This window comes from Hetaerina americana, unplaced genomic scaffold, assembly GCF_022747635.1.
Source record: "Hetaerina americana unplaced genomic scaffold, ioHetAmer1.1.p SCAF_190, whole genome shotgun sequence".
Lineage (NCBI taxonomy): Eukaryota > Metazoa > Arthropoda > Insecta > Odonata > Calopterygidae > Hetaerina > Hetaerina americana.
In genome coordinates, this window is record NW_027286753.1 from 394,473 (window position 1) to 415,943 (window position 21,471).

The 21,471-nt window shown below is 45.5% G+C and overlaps 1 protein-coding gene across 2 annotated transcripts in view; it reads right to left on the reverse strand.

The window, feature by feature from the left end:
* Nucleotides 1–17,438, reverse strand: part of LOC139687396 (integrin alpha-PS2-like) — a 391,921-nt gene extending 374,483 nt beyond the window's left edge. For both annotated transcript variants that reach the window (XM_071584525.1, XM_071584524.1), the window contains exon 1: nt 15,761–17,438. In XM_071584525.1, coding sequence (XP_071440626.1) covers nt 15,761–15,984 — 224 coding nt within the window. In that variant the 5' untranslated portion in view covers nt 15,985–17,438. The remainder of the gene's footprint in view (nt 1–15,760) is intronic.
* Between the last annotated feature and the right edge of the window lie 4,033 nt (nt 17,439–21,471).

A 21,471-nucleotide genomic window follows, 5' to 3' on the forward strand; every position in this document is an offset into this window, starting at 1 on the left:
GGCCCCCACCCCCTCTCTCCCCTTCTTCCACGTCCCCCCCTCCTCCTCCTCTCAGGGGGGCACTCCATTTCAAGAAATAACATTCTCGACATTTTCATCCCAAACATGCCGTCCTATTCCCCGATTTATCTCACATGGTGATTGGAATCTGATTGGGTATTCTTATGTGGACGGATCCCTCATCGCTCGCCTCTGGTTTAACTCTGGTCGGTCCGATGGCACTGTGCCAATGTTTATCAGAACCTGGCGGCGCGATGGCACACGGCCAATATACAAGCTTTCTATAATAAGTATCAGTCACTATGTTTTCCTGAAGTGCTGAATACAAACCGTCGGTTTAAGTGTGATCGCATGATCGCGGATCGTATATTGGCATTGATAAGAAGATGACAGTGCACACACCATTATTATCACTGAAAATTTGACGATGCGAAATATCTGCGCTAAACTCGTTCTCCCGAGGGTCTTTGAATGGACGACCAAAAGAACAGAGTGGACGGTCTACTTGCGAAGACCTTCTGTAAAGGCATCGTGACGATTCCCCAACCCCCTTACAGTCCCGACTTGGCACCAGCTGACGATTTCCTATTCCTATAAAAGTGAAATCCTCCCTCCCTCAAGTGACGAAACCCCATGGTTTGACCCTAAGTGCCGTCAAAGAAGCTTTCACGCTTGTACCCTTAAGGACCTTCTGCCTACCAGGAAGCCTTCGAGTCGTGGAAAAGTTGCAAGGGCAAAAGTACGTCGACGCTCAAGGGATGCAATTTTAAGAATTTTGCGGCATTGTACCGATATCTGAAATAAATCTATTTTTACGAATATTTTCCCGATACATTTTATACAAATTATTTAAACTGATCTCACGCAAATGGAAAGGGGCGTCACTCTCATAATTAATTCCCGATTCCTACGTCATAATCCCAAATTAGCAATTCAATTTGTCGAATGTTTTTCAATAAATACGGTTCTTTTTCCCATTTAATTGATTTGTTGATGAGGTGGAGTGATTACCCTTCCTTTTATCGATTGAGGCGCGACGCTCCTTCCCTCTCCGATCTGTCCCCTGCTCACGGAGCCGCGGCTGGACTACATGCCCCCTGTCCTCCGTGTGGCCACGGTCTCCGGGTTCTGCTGCTCGGCATTGACCGAGCCAACCTGTCCGATGCCCGCGAATGGCTGTTCCGCCCATCCCATCGCGAGATGACGGGCAAAGTCGTCCTGAGGGCTCACGAGACAAATCAGCCGATGAGCGGGTGGATGGGACTCGACCATAGAGGGACTTCCCTCGCGCCAAGTAGCGGCGACCTTCAACTTGACCCCGCGCCTTCCTTTTCCACACCGACCTCACGTCCCTCTCGGCAATCCCCCAAGGGCCTCGAGGCTACTGCACGGGGGAAGGGGCCAATGGCAGAGCACCCCCCACCCCCAATCCTCATCCCCGCCTTGGGGGCGAAGGGAGGCGGGAGAAGGACCGTGCTATCATTATTCACTCGCCCTCCCTCCCCCCCCCCCCGAGGTGGGGGGGAGGGAAGCGAGGGGGATCGCATCTCCCTCCTCTGCCGAATGGGATAATAGAAGCGAGGGGAGGGCATTGATAAGGACCCTGTTATGTCAGAAGGAGGGGGGGGAGGGTTCTCGTGGGACGAATGAATGAATGCCAATTGGGACTGCGAAACAGTGCTCGAGAATCACGCCCAACGATAACTCTCACAGCCACTGTCTACACAGTCACTTGCCTCTTTGTTTAAGCTACGAGTCGTTTTACGTCTCGCAGCATTCATCGCACACCACTCGTCAACTTAGTCTCTGAGCCGAGTGGGACCAACGGATGACCACACTGGAAATTGAAACTGATTTCTACGGTCGGAAATTGTTGCATTGTAATGCACATTTAGTGGATGACCACGTTTAAAAGCTACTATTGCGGCATCCCCCACAGAGTCTTGGGATTAATTACCCTTAGTTCATAATTTCTGTACCACACAGGAGATTTTCTTGTCTAGTCAAATTCACCCACGACAAGACTTTACTCGCCAAATGATGGCCAGCACGGCGAATTAGTGAACACTTTGGAAAAACGATTAATGAGAACGGTTTAAAAATTAAAAAAAGAGCCCTTCGGTCACGTACACCATGCAAGTTTCGTAAGAGACGACGCAGAGAATTCTTTCATTAGGAGTGTCTAAGGTGTTCGAGGGAATTGTTTTTGAGAGCGGTGTGATTGACAGATCGCCGACTGGGCAGCGGCACCGTGGCAACAGGAAGGGGCGGCAACGGAGGGAGGGTCGCCCGAGCACAGCCGATGGATGAGGGATCCGTGCAGCGGAAGTCCACTGACCTTCCTCAACAAAATCCACCTGACCTCGAAATGGACGGCGGCTCTTGAGACGGCGAAAGGAAAGGAAGGCTTGAGAGGGCGCGAGGGAGAGCGGAACACGTTGCGAGACCTGTTATTTTGATTTCGCCCTTGATGGCCTGAGAAAGAGAGTTCGAGACGTACGTAATATAGGGTCGGGATGACCTGGAGGGACTGGGCGGTGCTGACTGTCCTCGTTGATGGGTTCTCATTCTTCCTCTCATTCAAGACAGTTCAGCGAGAGAGCAGAGGTGAAGAGGTTGTAGACTTGGACGGCGGAATAAATGAAGATTAAGTTGCAAGTACGGAGGCTGTCCAGAAAGTAACCTCCGTTCCGCTATCAAAAATACACTGAAACAATTTCCGAGAAACTGCGGGAGATGCCGCGACAGTAACGTTCAACTGAGTCATCCGCAATCCGCGCATTATAATGCAACAATTTCAAATTGTGAGAGGGGGCCTCGGTAGCTTAATTGGCTAAAGCACTCGGCCGGACCAGGATCCGGGTTCGAATCCCGGTCAAGCCGAATGATTTTTACACCCTGAATGTGTTGCATTGTAACACAGCAATAGATACAGAACATTTATTATTTTCATCTCAAAATATATATATATATATATATATATATATATATATATATATATATATATATATATATATATATATATATATATATAAACCATAAACACGGTAATCAACCCGAAGGTCTGTTTAGTAGGTGATGGTAGAGATCACCCAGTACTAAGCCCTATACGACGTGTGAAAATTCACACATCAGGGAAGGGGGGCCAGTTCCTTTCCCTGTGCCGGTTATGGTTTCCCAGGAAGACCTGGTACCCGAAAAATCCCTTTAACTTGGGTGGAGCTGCAGGTGCCCAGAGTGCCTTGCCCGGTGGTCCTGATATCGCAGCCGACCGATGACAAGGCATCGATTGCATTCCCTCGTCGAGACGAGCAAAAAACATCTAGTGGCCTAACTTTTCAGTCGTGTTTCCATGCAACAAAATAATAGAAATATGTAGATAATTTTCTAAATATTTCAGATATTGTAAAACGCCGGTTTTCATTTATTTTCAACGTTTTCAGTAATTTTCAGGTGTAGTTCATTATGTTCACCACAAATGGGGGCGGCCACTTCTGTCATCATCGCCATCATGGACATTTGTCCGTTCCCTCTTCATCGAACGACAACACTGACATACTCAAATCTCACTGTCACTCATTGCCATTTGGTCCGTACAGAGCACAAATTTCCCAATGATGAATGTCAGCGTCTTTGAAGTTCTTTTTCATCAGTAAAAACCTTATCACTGAACGAAATTCACATTTGGTGAGAATTTCCAATGCACTATTCATTTTGACTGGCTATTGTATAAACAAACGACAAGCGGCGCGCCCTTCCGACCACTGCAGCTCGAGGCGTACTGCGTGCGTGTCAATACAGCAACCATTCGGTTCCCCCTTCCACTAATTATCACACTACATGAAAACGGAGGTTACTTCTTTGACAGCCTTCGTATTTTGGGATCACGGCAACCTCGCCTGAAAGCGTAATGCCCCGAGGGATAGCGCACTAAATACATGGGCACGGCCAGTTGTCGTGGAGCGCCCCCATGGAGATCCAATAAACCCGCCACAATGCCATTCGCCACCGATTCGCAACTGGTCCAGCCAGAAAGGTAATCCTGGGAGGGGAAACGTCCAGGCAATCTGGGACGGAAAGGGACCATAAAAAAGGCCAAGATCTCTCGATCAAGATCGCGAAGTTGCTCAGATTTGGGGCAGTCTTTCGAAAGCTCAGAACACCGAAATAAATGTTTGACCTTTTCACAGCCAGTGTAATTGGTTTTACGACTGCGATAAAACGACCCAAGTTTAGGTGACGAAATTTGTATAAAATTCGCCACAAATATAGGAAGTTATTTTCCCTTTCCAAACAGAAAAGTGGTCTGAATTTTGGATCTGCTGGAGGGATTCCGTGAAACCTGAGCACTTAAAAGAACCTTTAATGCTCTCACGAAGTCAGGCTAATTTATTCTCCAACATTTATGTAAACAGTCACCCGTCTTTTAATTATGTGCATATACAATATTTACGCGATACAAAATAGTCAACGGCTCATTTGACCGCATAGTGGCGCACTGGTTATTTAGTTATCATTCATAAAACCCTGGGGGAGGCATGATTTATTCGATAGGAAATATTTTGTTTAAATTTCGATCCTAAAATGGACGCATAATTTCAAGTGAAACAATACTACCAGCTCCAACCTTTAAGACGGTAGGGACATACATATATGTTTGTATAGGACTAAGGATTAGTAGCTTGGCAAAATAAGAAGGGGAGGGGACGAAAACGATTCTCATGCCTCAGAAATTTCGGACAATGTAACATTTTTAATATATTTTTTTCTAGGATAATTTGTTGAAAAAAAACAAGCGAAACGATAAAGGAATGATACAATCGAGAATTCGATAATCTATACGTCTCGATTGGTCCTTACCTTTTCAAATTTAAGGTTGCGTGCAGATTGAGTGAAGGCGTTTGTCACGGTCACGGACGAGCGCGAGTGGTCAGTCGCTGGACCGATCGAACATCGAAGTCGAACATCGAAGTCGAACATCTAAGACGAACGTCGAGATGTGCCCCCGGAATACGCATTCGAGTGTGGCCGTCGGCATCGAGGATGCCGAGGGTGGGGGGCAGGGGATCGAGAGGGGATGGGCATTAATCCGAGCCGAGGATCGCTCGCCACGTGACCAAGGCCTACCCCGACCAACCCCCAACCCTCTCTCTCTCTCCCCCCCCCCCCACCACCCACAAGAGGGGTCACGGGGGTCGGGCTCTCTGACATTCGGGTGCGGGCTAGAGAGAGAGATGGGTCGGTCTCGGAGTCCTTAGAAGAGGGCGCGCGTCTGCATAAAGGCTGGTCTTGTGTCGTCGTCGGGAGTGAATCGGGGGAGGGGAGAGGGAGGTGGGGGCGGGGGGTAAGTTTAGATAAGAGGCACGATCAGGAAATCGTTAAGAAAGTACTCTTTTCACTGAACCACGCTCGAGGAGATTCGCCCATTCATGCTGAGGAATCTGGGGTTTTTTTTGTGACCACGGAGGCAGCACAGGGGGCAGGACGTCTCTCCATTAACACTTCACAGTCGACAAATGTCAGGACACGTCAGAACAATTAATTTATTGTTATCATCTCAATGGCATGCTGGTAAGTAGTTCATGTTTTTATTCTTGAAAATTATCTAATTAATCAGCAATTAAAACCAAAAGTAGCCAACGGACTGCAGGTAGTGTTTGGACGCACCAAACAGTTGTCTGCGATGCTTTTTAACCAACTAGCTAGACACACCTTCATTAGAACCACACAAATGTTGTAAAAATATTGACAAAAATGCGTTGGAAAGAATAAATAGGGACACATAGACGCTCACGCGGACTTACTAAATGAGACGTTGTTACTAAACACAAAAAATTGATATTACGGCAAGTACTGGTATGAATAACCTGTCTTGTTATGGTGAAGGCCTGTCGTATATATGGTTCTGATTCGTTTTTATTCTCTCTCCTCCCATAGCAAATAAATAGTTCATTAGATTAATTAACCCTTGTTTTGAATGAAGTCTTTGTCCTACATGTTCACTAGTTTTCACGTTGTTTGATGGTTCTTTGACGAATATTTTTCCCTTTTCCCTTCCTCTCCCCTCCTTAACCTTGCCACCTGGTGGTGATTGCACGCCCTACCACACACCTTTTTGGTGGATCGCGGGGTGTAAAAAAAAATAGATATATATTTAATATATATATATAATATACATGTGTACATATATGTACATATATATATGTACATTTTATATATATATATATATATATATATATATATATATATATATATATATATATATATATATATATATAGATTTCGATGGCATAAAGGCAAGTTTAAATTTTCAACCGACCTACGCCCCCGATCTGTGGAGAGCTGTTGGGCGCGAATTCGGAACCCCTTCACTTAATTGACAGCAATGTTTCAAAAATGCCCAAATTATAGCGGCAATATTTTAGCCAAAGCATGAAATAAATGCAAGCACATGTTTGACTTCGTTTCCAAATTGCCTTTTATTATTATTATAAAACGTAACCTCCATTCTTAACACGCGCAATTCTTTATTTTCACTTCAGTTAGTCCTCTCTGTACATTTATTTCGAAGATAAAACATGACATACGTGCATACTTAGAAACAAATTTAATCACTTGGTCTGCTCACCAAATGCAGGGTGCGGCACCATTACTTCCTTTCTTCCCATGCGAATTGAATTGAAAGAGGAAGTTACGCTGCCGCACCATGTAGCATTTAGATCTTTGCCAATGAAATTGGAGTGAATGATTAAACATAGCACTCGTCAATGGACGGATCCATTTCCCAAAACAATAAGAAACAACATGGTTGGGTAGGGAGGCATGGGAAGGCACGAGGAGCAGCATAATAAGCTCTATTGCTTACGCAAATAGTCGCGAAAAGGATTAAGCTAACGCGGACGTAATTGAAATATGCCAACCGACATTAACGAAAGTGGTTCGTCAAGCATGGAGATGTGGAATGCCGACCGTCAAGGTCTTATTTTCGCCACATTAAGAGAGGAAAGTTCAAGTAATAGAATTTTATAGGGGAGGTGACCGCAGCTGAGGTCATTCGCGCCATTAGGGATGGTTAGGAAAGGATGAAGGATGGAGAGAAACCCGGCGTCGGCATTAGCCTACTCTTTACGAAATCAAATGAGGAAGTACTTGGTATGGTGGGCGAGGAGAGGGGCCCGCAGCTTAACGTCCCATCCGACGGACGACGTACTCACTCAAAGTGCCCTCCACAAAGCACCTCAAGTAGGGATCGAGACACCTCTGAAAAATATTCAACGACGCCGGCATTCGAATCCGGGCCCTCTGGGTGGGAAGCCAGTACGATAGCCACCGCACCACCTTGATCCCCCGGAAAGTAAAAAAGCAATAGAATTTACTGACAGTAAAATCTTAAAATTATTATTATTATTCAAGCCTGGATTGAGAAAAAATACTTAAAAATGAATCTAGGATCGTCGAAGCATTTCATCACAAATAGCGTTGTCTTAAAAAATTGAGTGTTTTTGTTTTCAATTAACGCAGTAACCGCCTTTACGAATGTAGCCACCATTAGGTCTAAATGAGTGAAATGATTCTAAGGTACAAGCTATTTAGAGGGCATTGTTCGTTCATCAAACAGATGGGAGCTTTTCCATAAATATTTACCGCACTTGAAAATATTTCTCACATGGCGGATGAGAGGCGGATGTGAAGGTTGCGATGTTTACCGAGAAACACCCTCCCCAAGCCTCTTCCCGCGTGAACCATTCCAACTGGATGTGTGACGTCAGAATGTGGGCCACATTTAGAAGTGTAATGCTTTAAAACATATGGTAAGATCACCAAGTTGCAAACGGCGGTCTTCCACTTCAATCGATTTGTTAATTAAATCGATTAAAAATGAATCTAGGATCGTCGAAGCATTTCATCACAAATAGCGTTGTCTTAAAAAATTGAGTGTTTTTGTTTTCAATTAACGCAGTAACCGCCTTTACGAATGTAGCCACCATTAGGTCTAAATGAGTGAAATGATTCTAAGGTACAAGCTATTTAGAGGGCATTGTTCGTTCATCAAACAGATGGGAGCTTTTCCATAAATATTTACCGCACTTGAAAATATTTCTCACATGGCGGATGAGAGGCGGATGTGAAGGTTGCGATGTTTACCGAGAAACACCCTCCCCAAGCCTCTTCCCGCGTGAACCATTCCAACTGGATGTGTGACGTCAGAATGTGGGCCACATTTAGAAGTGTAATGCTTTAAAACATATGGTAAGATCACCAAGTTGCAAACGGCGGTCTTCCACTTCAATCGATTTGTTAAAGAGTTATTACGACTAAAAATAATATGACGAATTTCGACACGGAAATGAATACATATTTCTCTCTTCCACCACCATCGCCAATAATGTGCAATGGTGACCACAGAGTCACCATCCCACATACTCCGAGACTAAGTACAAGATTAGTATAAAAAGTATCGGTTACAATTTTTTCCTGACCTGTGTAAAGTTCCCAATTCATACCGTGTCGATTAAGTGTGCGCATGATCGCAGGTCATATATTTGCATTGATGAGTGCAAACCATTATCATTCATGAAAGTTTGGCGATGCGAAAGATCTGTGCTAAACTCATCCCGAAGGTCTTTGGACGGTCGACCAAAAGAGCAGATCCAAGTGCGTCTGCTTGCAAAGACCTTCTGCAACGACATCGCGACGATTCCCCAACTCCCTTACAGTCCCGACTTGGCACCAGCAGAGTGTTTCCATTCCGTCTAAAAATAATTCTCCTGCAAAGGACACAACCATCCTGGGACCCTAAGTGCAGTCGAAGAAGCTTGCTTGCCCGCCTGTACCCTTAAGACCCTTCCGCCTACCCCCTCGGAGCCTTCGAGTCGTGGAAAAACCGCAAGAAAAAAAGCGTGTCGACGCTCTCAAGGGATGTACTTCGGAGAACTTTGAGGCATTGTTGTAGCGATATCTGAAATAAATCTATTTTTCCGAAAAATTTTCCGAAACTTTTTATGAAAACTTGTACGTATCAAGGGATACAAGATCATTGCATATATGTAAATGTGTAAGTGTGGAGGTATGACAAGTGACGGTGCCAGCTGAGCACCAGGTGTACCTCGGGACTGCGGTGCTTTTCATGTGCCTCCCCCTATCCGACCGACTCCTCCGATATGCGGCGATTCCCGTGCCCAATGGCTGCTTTACTTTCGATAACTCCGGCGACAAACATTCCCACCGCGGAGTGTGCAACCGCGCATGAAGGCGGGCCACGCCTCATGCAACCACGTCTGCCGATTCGGTCACAATAGCCCTGCCTGCGCGGCGGTTACTGCAGTAGGAACGCAACCAAGACAAAATAATGCTGGGAAGGGATGAAGGGAAAACAATGGAATCGAGAAATACGCTGAAGTATCACATGATGGGGAATGATGTGGACAAGCTAACAAACAATTGGGATTTATTAGAAGAGTACTTACTGGGTAAATGTGATGAAGAGGTCAAAGAGAAATGCTATCTTTTGCTGTTCAGGCCTCATTTAAAATATCCTGGAAGCACATATGTGAGATCCTCACGAAGTTACATCGATTGCCGAATTGGATCGCTGGTTAGATTTGTGAAACGTTGTCATGATAAAATTAGCAGCCGATCCAAAATATTAGAGCAGCTAAGCTGGGAATCACTCGCGGAGCGAAGGTTAAATTACAGTTTAATTCCATTGGGTAAATTGGAAAGACGTATCTTTAGCAGTGATTTTAAAAATGTATTATTAGCCCCATCGCACTACGGTAGGAGTCATCATATCAAAAAAATAAGAGAGATTAAGTATAGAGGAGATAGATTTAAGATTTCATTTTTTCCACGATCGATCAGGGATCAGAATAACATTGTTCGATTGCGGTAGGAGTAAAAATATTCGGGTCAAAGTTATCCTGGTGTGTATTCACCCCCTGCCACACACCTTGGCGGTGGCTATCATTAAAATATCTAGATTATGATTTCTCAAGGGACAGCTTCGTGTGTCGTGGCGAGGGCGTTGCGAGTTAGAAAATTATTTTCTATCAATCGACTGATTGGATATCATAATCAATTCTTCCTCATAACGCATAGACTGATTGTTTCTTCCATTATGCTCTGAATCATACCTCGACATCCCTTATTTGCCACGCAAACCCATTGGGGTGAAACGCGGTTAGCTGTACATTTTAAATACATTTCGATGCGTAGCAAACTAAATATATACCAGGAACACACCTGAATGGCCTCTGTATAAACCGGATACCGTGTAGTAGACGTCCATCACGCCAAAATAGATTGCAATGCGCAAATACAATATTCCCTTTGTCAAGTTTAAGGATCGATTATATAGACGCTGTTACGTCACAAACTCAAGTTACCATTGCAATGTAACAATTTCACAGCATAAAAATCGTTCGCCTTGACCAGGATTCGAACCCTGATCCCCCGATTTCCCGTCGAGTTCTTTAGCCGGTTAAGCTACCGAGGCATCCTCTTCGAGATAAGTTGCTGCCTCGATGTCTTAAGCCATCTGGATAGCTTCGGCCGGACATCGAGGGGTCCGCGTTCAAACCCCGGTTGAAGCGAATGATTTTTAATTGTTGCATTGAAGTGCATGCCAGCGGATGACTCCGTCAAAAAAGATACTGTCGCGTTATCTCCCGCAGTGCCTCGGAAGTTTTCAAGTTACCATGGTTTACGTTGCTGGTTAAGATGCCGGTGGTCCGTGAGACTAAATACTATCATGATGAAGATGTTAGCAGTTATGATCACAACTTAGTGAGGCCCACACCATTGGGTCCACCTCTTTTCTATAGAACCCGCCCCGCCGGCTGCGCCACCGTCTGGGGCCGCGTCATCTTCCGAGGGGCGGGCCCCGACGCGAGGATGAATAGGCCCGTGGCACACGTGGCCGGCCGCCCAGGCCGCTTCGCTTCCGACGGGAGCGAGCACATGCCACCGGCACGGCGTCTGCCGCCCCCGCCTCCCTACAAAGACCGCACCCCCCTCAACCCCCCCTAACCGACGTCACTCTCCCGGGATCGAACAGACGCTTGTCCCGAAGGTCACGAGGGTTGACACTTTCAAAAACCAAATCCTGGCAATTATGGAAGGTTCAAATTACTTAATCATTAGTGTAGAATTATATAAATGTATAATATTTATATATATTATTTTCTACATATTTTATAGAGGAACCTGATATAGAGTAGGATGCTGGATTTAGTGTTTCGTTAGGCGTCACAAAATGTTTTATTTAACACCTGTGTCCATCCAAAAACAAACCTTAACCGGTAGAATACCTATTATTTATTATTATTAGGTAATCTACCGGTTAAGGTTGGTTTTTGGATTGACACAGCTACTAAATAAAACATTTTGCGACCCCTAACAAAACAGAAAATCCAGCATCCTACTCTATATCAGGTCCCTCTTCATCTCTGAGTACTTTCTTCCTCCCTTCATCCCGTTCAACATCCCTATCCTGTTCCTTCCCCTTTCCTCGTTTGTCTTGCATTCTCCCCCCAATTACAGTCTTCAACATCCCGCTGCCGGTCATTACCCCCTTCATCCACTTTTCCTGCCTCCATAGGATTGCTCCCAACAAACCCCTCTCTTCGCCCACCATTCCAAGTACTTCCTCGCTTGTTTTCTTCTCTGTCCATTTCACCTTCTCCATTCTTCTCCACACCCACATTTCAAAAGCCTCCAGTCTACGTCTATCCTCCTGCTTCAATGACCACGTTTCCGCACCGTACATAGCTACGCTCCATATCAAAGTTTTTACGAGTCTTTTCTTAACATACTTACTCAAATACCCTGTCATCAGCTCCCTCCTCCTTGTAAAGGCCTCTTTGCCTAGCGCAATTCTTCTCCTTACGTCCATACTACTTTGACCGAGTAGGTCAAAAAAACCTGCTAGGTACGTTAACTGTTCTACCTGCTCTAGTTTTTGACCTCCTATTTTAATGTTTAGCTTAGCCTTTTCTTTCTAGAAAATCGCAAAACCTTTGTTTTATTAATATTGATTCTCCTCCCATACCTGTCGCACTGAATTTCCAATTCACTCAGCAATGCTTGCAACCCCTTGGCTGACTGACAAACTAAAGCTCATAGATACTACAAATCAGCCAATATAGCCTCTTCTTCCCACATTTTCCTAAACATTTCAATACTTCCGCGGGAATGTTATCCAGCCCCACGGCCTTATTTAGTTTCATCTCCCTTAATGCCCTTTCTATCTCATCGTCGAGTATGCCTGTACCTAAGCTATCTTCTTCTACGCCATGTTCCTTTTCCATGTCTAACTTTGATGGTCAAAGTTCTTTACTCTACAGTTATTCTTTATATTCTTCCCAACTCTCTTGGATCTTTCCTGCGTCAACTATTATCTTACCCACCTTATCTCTAACTTTTAGCAGAGATCTTCCTTCCTTTCTTACTTCCCGATAAAGATTTAACCTTGCTGTGGAGCGCACCAATTTCACCCTTCATCTGCAAACTTTCCATATCCTCGCACTGCGTCTTCCACAGTGCTTCTTTTGCTTTATTTGTTGCCATCTCAATTTATTTTTTAACTTTTTGTACTTCATTTTGCATATCTCTGTATTTATATTCTTCCATTTTCTCCGCTCATTAGATTATCTAATAATAATAATTATATATATATATATATTCCTTAGGTCATTTTGGTAGGTGATAATAGGGTTCACGCCTTACTAAGTCCGACGGCGTGTGAAATTCACACTTTAGCAGGGTAGGGAAGCTAGTCCTTCCCCTGTGCTTCCGGCGTTTTCCGAGGCTTTCAGGTCAGACTTTGCTAAAACCTTCAGAAACGTATGTGTCCTTTACGTTTTATCTATTTTATTTTTTTGATCTATTCAGCCGTCCAAATGTTATATTACGTTTTATCTATTTTATTTTTTTGATCTATTCAGCCGTCCAAATGTTATATTGCTCTCGTGAGTGTATATATAGTGTGTGTATATATATATATATATATATATATATATATATATATATATATATATATATATACAATATATATACACAATATATATATACAATATATATATACAATATATATATATACAATATATATATACAAAATATATATATATATATATATATATATACAATATATATATACACACATATATATAGTTTGAAAAAGCCAGAATTATTATTTTTTCTTTTCGCAACTTCGGTTCATTATGTAAAGTACATTAAAACTTTTCAAAAATACTTTTTTCAAAGCAGTCATCTCTTAAATGCGATCCGAAATTAATCTTTTTCAAAACACATGCAACGGAATGGATAACGAGGGAGAGAGATGGCAGACTGTATCCTCGTTAACCGGAAAACATGATTTTAAAAATAATGATTTGTAGAAAAGTACCCATCCGACCGTGAAGCGCCGTGCAACCAGGAAGCGAGATAACACTAGAAGACCTAGGAATGGACCAGTGATATCCTTAGACAGTGTATACATGTGTTTTTTCCTAAACCTGAAACCGGGAGTATTAAACTACCAGAGATGTGTGCCTAGACTGTGGCTGGCCAATGAGTAATCATACGTCAGAAAGCAAAATGATTATTGAAAAAGAGTGGGCGATGATATTTGTCGTCCAAGTCACGCTGTTCGAGCGGCAGCATTCTCATTAGTTGGTTGGTTGAGGCGGGGACCGTTCAAGCACCTCCGCCGCCCTCCTCTCAAAGCCAAGGGAAACCCGGCCGCGCGCACCCTCGAGGCATGGCGCCAAAATAAGAAATGAGAACTCTCTCCATCGGCACACTTCCATTTTTAGTGTTTTTTAAGACCATTCTTCGGCTCTGGAAATTATTTTAAGGAAGATGCAACTCAGCAGTTGGGTGAGGTCCAAGAGTTTGAGGCGAAAACTGGTTCTGACTCGTACCACAACCTCAATACATATACATATATACATATATATATATACATATATAAACATATATACATATATATATATATATATATATATATATATATATATTCGTACTTTTTTCTTACAGCCGGGAGTACGGGGTTTAAAAAATATTTTTTCGGTGTCGTAAGAATAAGCACTCGAAGAAGTGGTTACGCAGAACGGGTCTACTTCGCGAAGATGAAAATTGTCGCGTTTTTCGTGGATCATCGACTCTGGGATTCCATTTCTAAGTTCCACACTGCCTTCGGGTCAGTGTGTCGTCCGTGGAGTTTTTTTGGGTGGCAATCTTCATCTGTTACCACGGTGACTCAATCGAGTATACACTTACTTCATCACTGTCGTACACCTCTCCCACCGTCAGTTCCTTACTCCGCAGAGATACTCCCCCCCCCCGCGTAGATGTTTCAACTGATCGATGGTGCGCGAACACCCTCGGGAACCACCGAGTTACTGTCAGGAGGAACAGCAGTGTGGCGAGGCGGTATATCGCGGGCGGCCTTCCCTCGTATTTCCCGATCCGACGGGGGTCCCTACGCACCCGCTGTCTCTTTCGTATAAAAGCGGCGAGAGATGTCGCTACTTTCGCTTTCCGACAGATTTGGTGGAGATGCATGCGTTCTGGTGGACGTTATCTGCACGCCAAGGTGTTCCCCGTACACCAAAACACCACCAAGGTGTCCACACCCCATCCCCGACGAAAGTTTGCCTTAATCACTCGGGTTTCGCACGTGGGCGGCAATTCGCTGGCAGATACACAAACACACACACACAAACACACACACATACAAACCCTGCCGTCTATTCTAGCTACAGATCATCATCTTTGGAATAAAAAAAGCAAACATTTCAAGCGAAGATATTTGTTTGAATCTCGAAAGTTGTCGCCCTTTTCCCACACGCCAAGTGAGCAGGAGACAAAAAGACATGCATTTGACCGTAACATCCGCACAGGACCACAAACATTTTTGGTTTTGATTCGGTGCAAGGGAAGTATACTCCAAAATGTAAGTACTTTCCCGCTGGGAGGGAAGTCTTCTCTCAGGATTTAATTGAAAGCAAAATATATTTTAATTCCGTTGCATTTATTTTAGTTGCAAAAGCGCTACGCTAGGTCGAGTACGTGCCGACATTAAACCCAAATACTTGATACCTGAAGAATAAACTTAAGCGATAATTAGTCCCTAAATCACACGCATAGAACTGGAGATGTTTTGTATCACTAAATTCTCATTGTTTTAAGTGAACATCTTCCCAGCCACGTGTGATAGATCCCATTTTCATGCATGAAATTTACAAGTTTCCTTAGAATTCTCATGTTCTGCGAAAAATAAGGCAACCACTGCGTGTAATAACAGAGCATCATCGCGTTAAAAGTGGGTCAACGGCGTCGCGTCACCCATTTGAATGCCCTCACTGAAGCATGTGGCGTACGCGGGGCTCGGGTCGCCAAGTTGGAAGTCGGTGCATTTGAAAAACAACAGACCATGGTGTCCCTTATGAAACCCTGATGCCGGTGATCGGTTTCCCAAAAGCCACAAGTCGAGACGAACGACTCCTGAAAATAGTTCCAAATGCATTAATCTTTCAAATTCGCACAATGTGTAACGAAGGCTATATTAGCCAGTGGGGGGTCATCTGTTATCGTCATCGGGCTCCGTGCGTGCAAAGTACACACACTTGCGCCCCGACTAGGAGCCTCAGGATGCGATCCCTTTCGAGGGTGTCGAACGTCTAACTGGGGGTGCATTCCGGTGTGGGTGGGAGCGAGGAACGACTGGAGGGTGGAGGGGGGAAGCGTCCGCACTCACCAGCTGGATCCATTCTCTCGGTGCTCGGCAACGCTGAACCCGAACATGGACCCTGTGGGACCTCGATGCTGAACGACGCCCTCCGTGTCCACGTTGAAGGCTGCCGAGGGCCAGGCGAGGAGGCCCCAGGCCAGGACTAGGGCCAGGGCCGCGCGGGACGCCGCCGCGGACCCCGGCGACGACGAGGCCGGGGGCTCGCAACCACCCCTGCGGACGGTCACCATGGTTACGAGGGGCAGAAAGAGAGATAGAGAGAGAGAGGGTGTGTTGGGGTGTGGTGGGGTGGGGTGAGAGAGGTGAGATGACTGGGCGGAGGGTAGGAGGAGAAGGATTGGAAGGGGTTATTTCAAAATTAGAAGAGGGAAGTCCGGAAATACGCGGGGCCGGGGGCGCCGCGTAAGGAGCGTAGCGGCCCCTCGATGGGGGGGAGGGGGGGGGAGAGACGACGTCGGGTTCGGGATCCTCGATTGCGCGGTCAACACGCGCGCTCTTCCCCCTCTAGAAGCACACGATACCCAGAGCACACACACGGGGCAGGGAGCACTCCGAGGTGTCGGGAACTTTCCCCGTTCGATGCTCGCGAAGTCTTTTCGCCACCACGCAGGGAGAGGCAAAGGTCAAAGTGGCAGACTGAAAGGGGGGGGAGGGGAGGTATCCCTTGCGTATGGGGAGTCACACATACAAACACGAACCGGCGCACACCTCACGTCAACCCACGTGCCGAAGACTTGAGCACGCACGCACAAACACAAGCACACAAAACAAATAACTTCGCGCACCGAAATAAATATATGCTTAAAAACTGTAGAAAAAATTTATGCGGGCGTATTCGACCATTAAAAAACGAACTATCAAAATATATGTGTGTAGAAATTTTTTATCAAAAGTATTAAATAATAAAATCAGATTTGTAAAACCACGGCGAAGTTTTGACGAATAACAATAAAAAAAACACGTCCGGACGGATTATTTCAAAAGAGGAGCGAGTTCACGAGCGTCCTTGCACGAATCACCAGAAGATCACCGCACGAGTGCCCTCTCCCGACGAGTGCCGCCGAGTCCTCAGAGCGGTGAAGACGGCTGCGGTGATGTGACGCCCACACACACACACGAGCGCTCCCACGCGAAATAAAAACTCTCCCACCGCACACTCTCTCCTGGAATGACAGATGTCGCACCAATGCTCCAAATTTCGCCACCTCGGTGGTCGGATGAGGACTCAATCCAATTCTTTAACCCCCAATTTCGCGGCACTCCCGTCAAAAGAAGCCGTTCCCTCGGTGCGAAGACGAAGGAACCTAATTGTTATATAATTTTCGATGCCGGAGGAAAATCCAAGTGACGACCCGGGGCGTACAAAACCTCGCCCGGTAGACAGGAAGCTATACTGCGCAACAGGAATTTCGGCACTCGTATTTCGATCGAGCATTAGATTCAGTTCAGTCACGGATGGATTTATGTCTGCTCCCGCGCATAAACAATGCAATGCCCGTTTCCGGAATGACCCCCTCCCTCCCCGTGTTGGGGGGTTCTTCCGTCGAAGAGATCCACCACCTTCCAACGCCTCCACCTCCGATGCAAGCCGAAGGAATCGGCGCGACTGGCGACTCGCGTTCCCGGCGTGCGACGAGGGCTTAGCGGAAAGGGGAGCTCTGTTGGGTCGAGCGTCTAAGCTGCTCGGCTGACTGACTTGGAGTGTCTTTCCCGGCGTGTTGGCGCGAGAAACCTTCGGAGGGGAAGTGAGTCGAGGCGGCCCTGCTTGCGCGGAGAGAGGGGCGCGGTGGGACCAGGGAGTGGGGCGACGGGGGTCGGAGTGGGGCGAGGACCTCCGAGTCGGGGCACGGCGGGGGTGTGTGTGCCTTGCATATCATATATATTCACGCATTTACATCTGAATCACTCAGTGATGTACACAGTCATCATCATTACGCATTACCCGTGGTCCTCTGCTTAGGGTAGGATGGAGCCTGGTTTCTGCAACTCTAGGCACTGCCTAACACGATGGTGAACACACTTAAATCTCATATGACACACTAAAGCGACTCATTTTTTTGGAGCCAAATGCAGTGTATCTCCCATCAAAAATCAGCATCATAATCACCAGGCATTAAAAAAACCCATTTATTTATCATCCCTGAGTGGGGAGTGAACGGAAGGAGAAGGCTGTCCGTAATCAGGCGTGCTTTCCAAAGAATAAGTGCGAGGAGGAAAAGTTTAAAATGCAGACATTGGGATATAAATTGAAGCGAGTGACGCGATCATTTAGATTTCGGTAATGAGAGATGACCCTTTGGTAAGCCCTTTTGGTCTCTGCGGAGTGTCCGCAAGTGCTCGTTCGCATGTCCCTCCTGCTCGGTGCCAGGTCTCCCTCCCACAGTCGCCTTCTCACTAGGGATATGCGCATAAAACCAGTGACCAAAATCACTTCTCTCACATTCCGTGACACATTCCCATGTGTGATATCTTGGCAGCCAACCATGCGACAATACATTACATGGTTTGTATAAAAAGGACCGGGAAAAGTTTTGGAATATAGATTTGTTTCAGATATTGCTAGAATGCCTAAAAATTCTTCAAAGTTTATCCCTTAAGTATCGACATACTTTTTCTAGCGACTTATTCACGACTCCGAGTCTCCCTGGTAAGCGAAGGGTCCTCAAGGGTACAAGCGTGAAAGTTTCTTTGACGGCACTTAGGGTTCCATGGTGGTGTCCTTCGAGGGATGGTGGATTTCACTCTTGGGAATAGGATATAATAGACTGGTGCCAAGTGGGGACTGCAAGGATGTTGGGGAATCGTCGCGACGACGTTTCAGATGGTCTTCGCTAACAGACACTGTCGACTCTGCTCTTCTTGGTCGTCCGTCCAAAGACCTTCGGGAGGACCAGTTTGGCGCAGATCTTTTGCATCGCCAAATTGTCAGTGATAATGATTTGTGCATTGTCATCTTATCAATCTGCGATCATTCACATCACTCGATGTACTCTCCACGAAGCACCTCAAGTAGGGATCGGGATACCACTGGAAAAAATCTGCCACCTCCAGGATTCGAATCTAGGCCCTCTCGGTGGGAAGCCAGTACATTAGCCATTGCGCACTATCTTTTTGAATACATAAATCCCCGCACACTTCCCTAGGATCCCACACTCATAGATCAAGCCCCGCAGCCCATACGCAGTGCGATAAGTGACGCACATCCGGCTGCACTGTGGGGGTTTATCCGGACCACGAGTAGGCCCGAACGCACGAGGACACAGTCGAACGACGGCGGCGACGAAGGCAGACACGCTTCGGGAAGGATTTTCAATAACTAAGACCTCCAGACGGGATTCCCATCATAGCAATCCTCAGTCCACAATCTCAGTATTAAATATGGACAGGAATGCATCGTTTTCTTCGAATGAAATTATATACTCATGATGACTTAAAGATGGTAACAGGAGCACTCAGAAAGTTCGGAACAAAACACATTCGCCAATGGCGGAAGTTTGGGCTTTCAAACTTACTTCGGATTTTTTTGTTTGAGGCATCAGTGATTTGAAACGCGCCGCCGTCCACTTCACAAAAATTCTGTAAAAGAACATTTAAGCGAGACAATTTGAGATTCCCTTCGTTTTCCGTTTTTGATCCCGTTACGTCTCCATCAGTGAGTCATGCTAAGCATTGCGGAAGGGATGCTTCCATTTAATTAAGTAATGTATTCACATGCATTAGGAGGCGATGCAATATTCTGCACGATCCATCCCAGAAGTAGCAGCACTGAGTCGATTACAGGAAATTTATCGCCAGGATGGATACATTCACTCAAGAGTCTTGGAAGTAGCACCCTTGTGCCTCCACGCACCACTGCAAGCGTGTTTTACACGCCTCGCACTCCTTCTGGAAGGCGGCGCCGGGAATGCTGCTAAGCTCCCTCGTCACGGCCTGTTGTAACGCTTCCACCGAACCATGGTGACGTCCATTCAGCACGGATTTGAGATGGCGGCGGAAGAGGAAGAGTTCTGGTGAGGAAATGTCTAAAAATTTTGGATCCTCACTCATTGGGTCGAGAAACTCTTGGCAGATCCGTGTGCGAGTTCTCATTTGTTATTTGTCCGAGAGCACTCGCGGCAAAAACTTCGCAGACACACCTTTCTCATGCCCACGTATTCACTCACAAGTGGATACACATTACTTTTAGGGATTCCAAGTTCATCAGAAACCATGCCAACACTTAAACTGCCCATCCCTGTCCAACAAAGCCGTCATTCTTGCAAGATTTTCGTCACTTCTTGAGGTCGAAGGGCGTCCTGAAAGTTCGGCTTCTTCAACATCTTCTCTGCCCTCCCGAAACAACTTGTACCACTCAAAAACATCCGCTCTACCCGAGGCGCTATCACTACAAGCTGCCTCAAACATGTCATGAGTCTCTTTCCCGGTTTTACCTAGTTTCACGCTACGTTTGAGGGAGTAGAGCTGTTCCAATAACCGGAACGAAACGAGGTCAAGTTTTCGAGGTTTCGCAAACAAACAATCCGCAATGGTTGGGAGCCAACTACCACCGGCCTCCAACCTTTCCTGAAACTCCCCTCCCTCGAATCCTGTCAGAGAAACCACCGCCCGCCCGTCCGTCCATCCGGGAAAACGTAAATAATACTTCTTTTTGGACCGAGATTACAAAAGATATATCGTTTTTTACCAAAAGTTTTCAGGAGTTTACGTGTAATTGGATTGAATTTCTTTACATCATGTACCACTCATTTACATGTCTACTCATGGCGATCTCATCTCCATCGACATAAATAAACCTCGATCCACCAAAAAGGTGTGTGGCAGGGGGTGCAAGCACCATGTGGGAAGGGTAAATGAAAAGTGATAAAAATATCTAGTAAAAAACTAGTGAATAACGTACAAATTTGTATACGTTCTGTACGAAGACTTATTTCAAAACAAGGGTTAATTTAAGAACCATAACCACGTATACGACAGGCCTCAACCATAAAAGGGCAAGTCATGCAGAATTGAAAAGTGAGAATGGGAAATTATACTATTACATGGGCATACAAATCATTGTCTCCCTCCCTTAAGTCACAGGCAGGGACTGGGACACTTCGCTGTAAGCATCGGACGGCGTGAGGGGCCTCCCCCCACAGAAAGAGACGAGGGAAACTCGAAGGGGGACCTTGTAAACTACAAAGCAGGGTAAGCAATGTTGTAACGAGCACTACATTCATTGAGTATTGTGGGAAGGGATTTGACAACAAAACACACAAGATTAGTCAGAGTGAATGCAATTGAGTAAAACTCATGATTCCCTCTAGGCTGTGGTTGGAAAGTGGAATTTTCGCTATCTCTAACCCCGGGTAGGCACTGTTGTACCGAGCAGAATATTCATTAAATGACAGCCTTATAAGGCATGCATGTGGGCTTAAAAGATCTACATAAATTTAAAATTGAGTATCAAAAATTTCTAAATTAAATGTAAAAATCATCTTCACTGTAGTCCAAATCAGAAAGTAAAAACGCAAATAAATTAATTACTATCGCTATTCGGCCGGATAAGGTAGGTTTAAGAGCGATAAAAATTACCAAGTGGTAGAGTGACCATTCCCTTGTCTTTCTTAACAAAGCATAAGATGACATACTACACCTCTCTTCAATTCCAAATGTTTCCTTCCCTCCTCCCTTCATTCCTTCCGTCCAACACCATTTCTATTTCTGCCCTTTCCTCG